The 8,606-nt window shown below is 44.3% G+C and overlaps 1 protein-coding gene across 1 annotated transcript; it reads right to left on the reverse strand.

The window, feature by feature from the left end:
• Positions 1 to 529: 529 nt before the first annotated feature.
• Positions 530 to 6,817, reverse strand: CUNH11orf58 (chromosome unknown C11orf58 homolog). Its single transcript, XM_017812943.1, has 5 exons — positions 6,654 to 6,817; positions 6,388 to 6,468; positions 5,062 to 5,122; positions 3,271 to 3,380; positions 530 to 2,066 (listed from the first exon to the last, which is right to left on the reverse strand). The coding sequence occupies exons 1-5, from the start codon at positions 6,711 to 6,713 to the stop codon at positions 1,857 to 1,859; spliced, it is 522 nt and encodes a 173-aa protein (XP_017668432.1). The 5' UTR covers positions 6,714 to 6,817; the 3' UTR covers positions 530 to 1,856.
• Between the last annotated feature and the right edge of the window lie 1,789 nt (positions 6,818 to 8,606).

An 8,606-nucleotide genomic window follows, 5' to 3' on the forward strand; every position in this document is an offset into this window, starting at 1 on the left:
GGGAGGGTGGGTCTGCAGCAGTGGATTCCATCACCTGCCCAACACAAGTCTCTGCTTGGCTGATGCTGGTGGGAAAGCCCGGAGAGCTGCAGAGGGAAAGCTGGTGAGAGGAGCAGTGCTGGGACAGAGAAGGCAGAGAGATAAGTGCATACACAGCAAGGCCATAAGGGGCAGTCACAGCTGAAAGAATTTAATAGTGAAATGCTGGTTCAAGTGTCGCTCCAGTGTCAAAATAGGAAAAACCTGGCATGTTTTTATTTAGGAAAGTAATCAGCTGATCTCTTGGGGAGGGCCTTGCTCTCTTTCCTGGAGACAGAACAGCTTTCCTAAGTTATGGTGACGTTCTCTCTGTTCACAATGCACAAGCAACCTGATTTTTTTCTCTATGTATTAGCAGCTTGCAGTATTGGGAAAACAAAATATCCATATCAGTCAAGTACAAATGACTGACCATTCGGGGCTGAATGACTAAAAAAATTTGTATTAAATGCAAATATCGTAGAACATATAAATCAAAATCTACACTCAGTTTTTATTTACAATATTACTTTTATTCTTTTTCATAATGTAACTTATTCCAAGTCCTCCCCCAATAACTGATGCTGCAATGTTTACATTCAATAACTATGCAATGATAGTACAAACTGCTGCTTTCCTGCCAGCCGACTGGCTGGAAAATGCTGTCTGCACGTCAGAAATTGTACACAGGAATGGAATTCTCCACGAGCATCCGGAGTGTTTCTTGAAACACTGCTGTGGCAGAACATGGCTGTACCAGAGGTACAGATCAGATGTCCTGTTCTCCCAGCAAGGAGAGGCAGGTGATCTAATGTACTAAGAGGAAACAAAGTCTAAAAAGCTCTGATATTTTATTCATTACTTGAATGCAATGAATTTGCAGAGGAATGGATGCGTTTAATTCTTGCTGGAAGGAGTTACTGGCTCTCTAAGCATATCAGTTGACTTGAGAGGTACTACCTTGTGATAATTGACTCAGACCTTCAAGTGATGCATGTATGGGGAGAAAAGGAAGAAGGGCTCAAGTACTTAACTCTTTATTCTATATTTTAAAAAAGCTAAATGATTTGTATATCCTTTTCATTATCAAAGTATACTTTCTCTTTCAAAGTAAACTTTTCTTCGGGAGGAGTTATTTTTAATAACAGCTCAGTGCTATAACCAGGAACCAGTAATTCAAAAATCACTCTTTTTCTACTGAAAGGTAGAAAAAAACTACAGCTTATTCCCCTCATTAGAAAGCCAAAGAAGCAATTAGAGCCTTCTGTTGTATTATGTTTTTCTAAAACATCTTCTCCATGCAACTGCTGTAGGACTTCAGATGGATACAGTGATTAATACTATCACAAAAGTGAGCGATTTCTCCTCTCAGCCCTGCCAACACTAGCATCTATAGACAAAATCATTGTTTAAAGCTCTAGTACATCACAGAATAATGCTGATATTGGTATTTTACAACTAATGCAACATCACGTAATTCACATGTAATCTTAATAGTTAAAAATTCAAGACTGGGGTACTAACTGAATAAACCACTAACATGAAGCTTCCTTATCTGGCATGGAATAAGGGAAGGGATAGTTTAGATAACATTGTAGAGATTGGGCAGAACAAATTTATTTCTCCGTCCAGGATTTCATACACTTTAAAAAACCCAGTAATATCACTGTGCCCATAAAAATGTTATCCATGGCAACAGAAAGCAAATACTACTTTTTGTCATCTAACGGGGTCTTTTTAAAATCAAAATACAAAGATTTGTGCTGTAGCAGTCCTCCACTTTGCACTGTAACAATAAGGCTTACTGTACTTTAAATACAAAGCTGTTACATCTGCAGTTATGAACCACTGGCTTTCACAAACATCATTTTATAGTTGCTTTTTGCTTCTTTTTTGTTTTCTGGAACCTCAGCTTCCTCATGTTTTTCAGCAGGTTGTAGCTCCTCTGCAGACTCCTCTTGCTCCGAATCAGAGCCACTTTCAGAGTCCTCTGAACTCTCATCAGAGGAGTGTCCAGCTGCCTCTTCTTGTTCTTCATCTTCCTGAAACTACAAGTTCAGATTATGAGACAGATATAACTTGATTTCCTGGCAACTCCATTGCAACATTTAAGATTTCCCAGCGAGAATGTTTTGCTAATAATGTTTTGCTTAACAGCTCCTTTCATTTTGCTACTAAAATGGGCTTTGTTGCTAAACAGTGGCCTGGAATACACAAAATTTTAGACAAGAGAGCAACTCCCCTGAGGTGGTTACCCATGCCAATTGTGACATCCATAAATCAGTCACTGGTTTATTTAATTACAGCAGAAATCCTAAAGACACCATTCAGCGAGTCTGAAAGGTTTCAGATCACATCAGTTCAGTAATTCCGCACTTCGGTCCACACAGTAGTTGACACTGGAATACTTGTCACGGAATGTGACACAATGGAACTAACAGCCAGCCCATCAGGAATTCACATTTGTGACTGATCTTTCAAAGTAAGTTTATCAAACTGCAACATGAGGAACGCTGAAGTGATCCAATGATACTGCTAACTGGAACAATCCCAAAGGGCATTTTGTTCATGGTCCTAAAGAGCAAAGCCTTCCTGGCTGTAACATTAAGAATTCCCAGCACTGCACATGTGGTTTTACTCACTCTGGCAACATCAGCTATGTTTTTATGCAGTTATTGGTGCTAAGAGTTAGCAAAAATTTAATTATTGTGCCTTTCAATTGGCAGATGGAGCCATGTTCCTAATAACCTGATTCTCTTGGTTTTTGTCACCCTACTCTTCCAGCTCATTCCTATGGAATTCCTTGTGAGTACAAGACTAGGCAGGTGTCAACTCATTGCAGGATTTTGTACAGCAAGTCTGACCCTTTACTTTTCAGGACCACAGAGAGGTATGTGCCTCCCTACAACAAGAAGCTGAGATTAATTAGCTTTCAGCAACAAGACAGATGGTTATTCTGCCTAGTTATGTATTATTCCTTGGCAACACCCTGTTGTCACTTTCTGCCCTAATCAGTCTTGAGTGCTATGGAGCATTAAGAATATCATACCTCTTATCAGAACAACAAGAAGCATCAATCCCTTCCGGGCATCTAAATGGCCACCACACTGTACATGAACAGGAGACAAGTGCCTGCAATAACTCTGTCTTTTAACCCAAACTGTGGAAGTTTGCCACTAGTGGTGGCGATTGAATTTTTAAACCAGTCTTAGTGAAGTGAAAGCCAAATCATTATGGAAATAAACTCAGTACCTCACTGAAACCAAGTCCGCAGTGGCGCCGGTTCCGCCCAGACATCGTGCTGTCCATGCTTTGTTGGTACTGGGACTCCAGTTCTTCATTCATTTTCTTGTCTTCTTCCCCTGCATTGTCCAGGGTACTTTGGTTATGGTTCATTCAAATTAACAAAGACATCAAATTACATGAAGTCACATTTACGAAGTCAAAAAGTTTAAATTTAACCATCTTAAACTACTGGATTCAGAGTATTACTGCATACAAACCATCAGATTTATAAGCAATTGTATCAAGTGTGCAAGCAGAACTGCTTTGATACAAAGTTCCTAAGACCTGATGTGTTCAGTTGTACTACACACAGTGTTACATCCCACTAAACAACCTAACTCAGCGTGAATTCTTTGTGCTTCCTGCCAATACTGCACAGCATGTCACAGCAAGGAGAAAGTTTTTGACCTTTACTACATACCACAGGATTACTGTGATTATATCATGATGCATATATAGCATCAGAACTCAGGACAATACTACTACTCTTGTTTATAGACCTGTATCTGAAACTGTTTCATGCATCCTGAAATACCAGCTGCAGTTACTACAGCTCTGCATTTTTCCATATTTAGGAATTAGCAGAAACACTAATTTTCACAAGCTACTTCTACATGCTCTTTACTTACTTGTTTAAATAAGTAAATAAATAATCATTTTCACTGGGGAAACATGGTCTACAATGGTTAAGACTCCTCTGTTCTTTTAAAAGGTAGGAATCTCTAAATGTCTCCAAGAGGCCTACAACACTAGTTTTTAATTTGTATCTCTGTGAAGCTGAAAGGTTGTATTGCAAATTCACATTTCCTCATTTGGAAGTTAGAGCTGTGTGTTGTTGTAAAAGGGCAATACTGTATGTTGGACAAAGCAGTGTTAAGAAAATAGATGTCCTTTTTTTTGGTGAAAAAACCAGCATTTTAACCTTTTGCTAATAACAAAGCAGTACTGACTCTTTATGACTCCTTAGGAGAAACATCATCTCCTTTCTAGGAAATTCAGGTATGAGGAAGTGATTCTCAGTCACTCTGCAGGCTAACAGCAGAAACTGGAACCAATCCTCAGGCTTCTTTTGGTCCATAGATAATTATTCATCAACTGAAAAATTATCAGTGGAGTGTATCATGGCAAGTTTTCTGGAACAGTGAGAGCTGCTATTCTACACAGCTTTATCAAAGCTTCTCTCAGGCAGTGCAGTCTGACCCACCTTGGTGCAATGTACTTTGACTTACTACCACGATAAGAGGGTACCACGGTCATACATGACATGCAATTGTTGCTGATTGCCAAGATGACCCTACTTTTCAGCTTCTGCCTCATTGCTTTAGGGCAGAAGCAATAGGTAACCAGGTGAGGTAGAAATCAACCCTATTCTTTTCCATGCACAATTTCAAGGTTTGGATATCCATACCTGGCAGCAAGGAAGTATAACACTGCAAGGTGCCAATAGCAATAAGACTTATTTTGACAGCAAAATAACACTGAGGACCTACAGGCCCTGATTGCCAGGGCTTTTGTACACAAGTGTACTTGACCATCTTGACTACTTGGCTGAACCTGGACTTCAGAAGGCAAGTGCAGTCAGAGAAACTGCTTGTCAGTAATCTAATGAGAAATTAGGAACAACTCCACAGCCTGACCCGTCTTCAGCTGCAGCCATGAAACCTGAATTTCCTCCCTGCAATATCTACTCAAAGTACTGGCATGTTCCTAAATAAAGGTTAGATTTCCAACTTTGTATCAGCTGTTGGATAAACTGACCTGTCCTGAAGTGAGAGGTTGATCTGTGGTCTCCGATAACAAGGCGGCCAGTATGTTCTTTCTAAAAGAAAAGGCAGTTTGTTTTGGAGCTTTAGGGTGCACTGACAGCTTTGCCAGCATCCTGGAATCTCAAATGAAAACGGTTTGTTGTCAAACCCTGACAACCAACTGTAGGACTGTAAGTTTCACTAGCTAACAGCTGCTGCCTCTTGGTGAACTCGTTTCATCTTTGTTTTGCTGGATTTTCTGAAAAAGAAACCCCAACAACTAGACACTCTTTGCTCTTCCCAGACCCCAAAGCTGGTTCTGTTTTGTCCTGCTTCTTGCTGTGAAAACAATACTACACGATGCTGGACAAACGCATATGTAGGTTCTGACAATCTTCCTTTTCTCTGGCACTCTGCAATAGTTCAGGCTGTGCATCTTACAATGATCCCACTTTCAGACTGGTCACAGAATCAGGTAAGAACTTTACAGTGCTCATTAATTTATTGGCTTGGTAGTTGCTCATTAGCAAGTGTGTCCCAACAGGCAAGAACTGGCATTACACAGCAAGCAGCATTAAGTATCCAAGCAGACATTAAGATCAGTGGTAGTGGGATGCTTTAATAGGGCATTGTATCCCTATCCATTAGGAAGTATCAACTTTCACCTCTTTAATACAGTAAAATATTTTAGCTTACAAAATTATGGTATTCAAGTAAAGTAAGCTAATGCAAGTGAAAATATTTGTCTTGGGGGTAAGTAAAATGGAAATACGAAACCAACATTTTATACATGACCAAAGAATTATTATATTTTATGGGGTTTGCAATATTTTTTGCAGCAAGCATAACCAAAATATAATTTTAGAGCATTTTCTCTTTAAAAATATTTCCTGGATGGATTAAGTAGGTTTACTACTTTACTGGTTTAGTCTATCAGCTACCTTTTTTTTTTAAGTTTTTTTCCACCGCAAGAGAATTTTACAGAGCTAATACGTGGGTTTGTTAGTTTGTAACAAGGACTCTCTCAGGCGCGTTCACAGATAGTTTTACGAGCCGCTCTGAAAGCATCAAGGCATGGGGCGGGGACAAAGCCGAAGCCCAGGGACTCGACAACTTCAGAGCGACGTTTTGTGTTGTGATGACACAACAGCTGTGAAACCCAAACCCTCCCGGAAGGAGAACCCCAAAGCCCCGTCGCTTCTGATTGCTGTGGTTCCCCCCAGGGCGCACGGCGGTCCATCGCACACAGAGCCCCGCGTAGGGCCCGGGGGCTCCCCCCGCCCGGCCCCGTGTGCCCGCGGGGATGGGATGAGGGCAGATGGGGACGGGGCGGCCTCACCTTCCCGGCGCCCATCAGCCGCAGGAACTTCTGCTTGCGCTCCTCGTTGCCCAGATCCGCCGCCTCCCAGCTGCTGGAGCCCTGCGGGAGCACACGCTCACTGCGCCCGCCCGCCCGAGCGGCCCCTCCGCCCCGCCGCGGGCCCGCCCGGGCGCCCGCGGCCTCCCCGCGTCCCGCCGGGGGCTCCGCCGCCGCGCCGCGGCCCCGCCGCCTCCTCCCGCACCGCCTCCTCCCTCCCGCCGCGCCGCCGCCCCGCGCCCGGTTACATCGGGGGAGGCCGCTCGCTTCAGGCCGTGGTGGCTCTGGGACTCCCTGGCCGAGCTCATGGTGGCGGCTCAGTGACCGGGCCCCGCTGCCGCCTTCCTGCCGGAGCCGCTCCCTCGGGGGCGGGGCCGGGTCAGGGCCCGGGGGCCGCTGGGATCGGTAGTTCGGTGGCGGCGGCGGCGGCGGCAGCGCGGGTGGGCGGGGACTGCGCAGGGACTGCGCGGCCCAGAGCGCCCCGCGGCGCGGGGCCCGCCCAGTGACGGGCGGGGCGGGGACAGTGCCCGGCACTTCCCGCACATCCCGGCGCGGGGGGGCGGGGTGGTGGTGGTGCGGTGTGCGCCGGTGTTCGGCTCGCTCCGGGGCCAGCTCCCCGCCGCCCCCGGCCCTGTCCCCTCGTGTGGAGAGCGGCAGCGTGTGCCCGGAGTGGAGCCCTCTGTGTGGAGCTCCGGGTGTTTCCCACTTAACCCCTCCGTTCCTTGGGCCTTTTGCCGCCGCTGCCCTTCTTGCGGTCCCGTCGCCCGCACACCTGTGCCATGCTCAAAGCGCAAATTCACCTAATGCCCCCACATTTGTTAATGCGTATAAATGTTTCAAAGGTGGGTGCCAGACTCTTCTCAGTAGTGCCCAGCGACAGGACGAGGAGCAGTGGCCATAAACTATGACACGAGAAGTTTCACCTCAACATGAGGAAGAGCTTCTTTACGTTGAGGGTGGCAGAGCACTGGAACAGGCTGCCCAGGGAGATCGTGAGTGGGATGGAATAGAATGGGAATGTCTCCCTGGAGACATTGAAAACCCACCTGGATGCCTTCCTGTGTAACCTGCTCCAGGTTACCCTACCTTCGCAAGGGGGTTGGATAGATGGTCTCCAGAGGTCCCTTCCAACCCTAACAATTCTGTGAAATTTGTATTTTCTCACGTATGTCTGCTTTGGAACTAGCTCAGTTTGAATGGGTTGCCATTGAATGTTAGTATTCTGGAGTTTTTGCTTAGCTTTATTGTCTGTGAAGATGCACAGTGACATCTTTACGTCTTCTAACCTTAACTTTAAGAAAATCCCTTCTGTTTAAGTTACACGATGACTTTGTCCCCATGATAAAGTTGTAGCCATCCAGCTAATGCCAGGAGGTCACGGTGCATGTGCTGAAATGTGCAAACGGTGCGTGCCAAATCATACCGCAGCTTAAAGCTGGCTACTTTAACCTTAAAGTTGGTTGCTTAAGGATTTTTGAAATAAAAATGAGATAAACTACTGTGGATAAAAACAGGTCTGAGCACACATAAGAGTATGCATTCTTATTGTAACCTCCTTAACAACTGATTCAAAACAAATGATTGCAAATTTCTTGTGTTAAAAAGCTAAAGTCACTGCTTAATTAGATCTTTTTTCAGTGTTTTGTGGTCTGTGTGCGTGTTGTCCATGTGCATAAAGGCAGTCACTTCAGCCATTGACTTTTCATCTCTAGCAGTACCCCTAAATTACATGTGCTTGTTCCCTCAGTTTTGTGTGCTTTGCACACACAGTACAGATGGTCAGAATACGTCCCAAATTTTCAGTTCTTCTCAACAGCTGGTTTGAATCTGAACATCTAACTATCAGTGATCTAAGCTGCATTTATTTTCAACTACTTATATTTAGTGGTTTGCTTGGCTTATTTTATTCTAATCAGAAGTTTTTATTCTTTTTTTTTTTTTTTTTTTTTTTTTTTTTTTTCACTGCAGCTGTTCAATGTTTTGGATTTGAGCCAATAAATCTATTTGCCCACCTGTCTAGCTCTGTGTTCTGTCAAGGAAATTTTTGGATTTTAAAGGTCAGAGGGAAGGAAGGACAATGCCTGCTGATGCCATTTATAAACATCTGCAAGGGAGACTTGGCACCTGAGCTGGGGCAATCCCAAGCACAAATAGAGGCTGGGCAGAGAAGGGATTGAGAGCAGCCCTGAGGAAAAGGACTT

The sequence above is a fragment of the Lepidothrix coronata genome, unplaced genomic scaffold (genome assembly GCF_001604755.1).
Source record: "Lepidothrix coronata isolate B3197 unplaced genomic scaffold, Lepidothrix_coronata-1.0 Scaffold1, whole genome shotgun sequence".
Taxonomy (NCBI): domain Eukaryota; kingdom Metazoa; phylum Chordata; class Aves; order Passeriformes; family Pipridae; genus Lepidothrix; species Lepidothrix coronata.

Bases quoted from the DNA above. Each gene is read 5' to 3' on its own strand.
- CUNH11orf58 (XM_017812943.1), bottom strand. From the start codon at position 6,713: ATGAGCTCGGCCAGGGAGTCCCAGAGCCACCACGGCCTGAAGCGAGCG. The intron at 6,469-6,653 runs GTAACCGGGCGC...GTGCTCCCGCAG, and splicing joins AGCGAGCGGCCTCCCCCGAT to GGCTCCAGCAGCTGGGAGGC. The intron at 2,067-3,270 runs GTACTGAGTTTA...CTGAACTTGTAG, and splicing joins GCGGACTTGGTTTCAGTGAG to TTTCAGGAAGATGAAGAACA.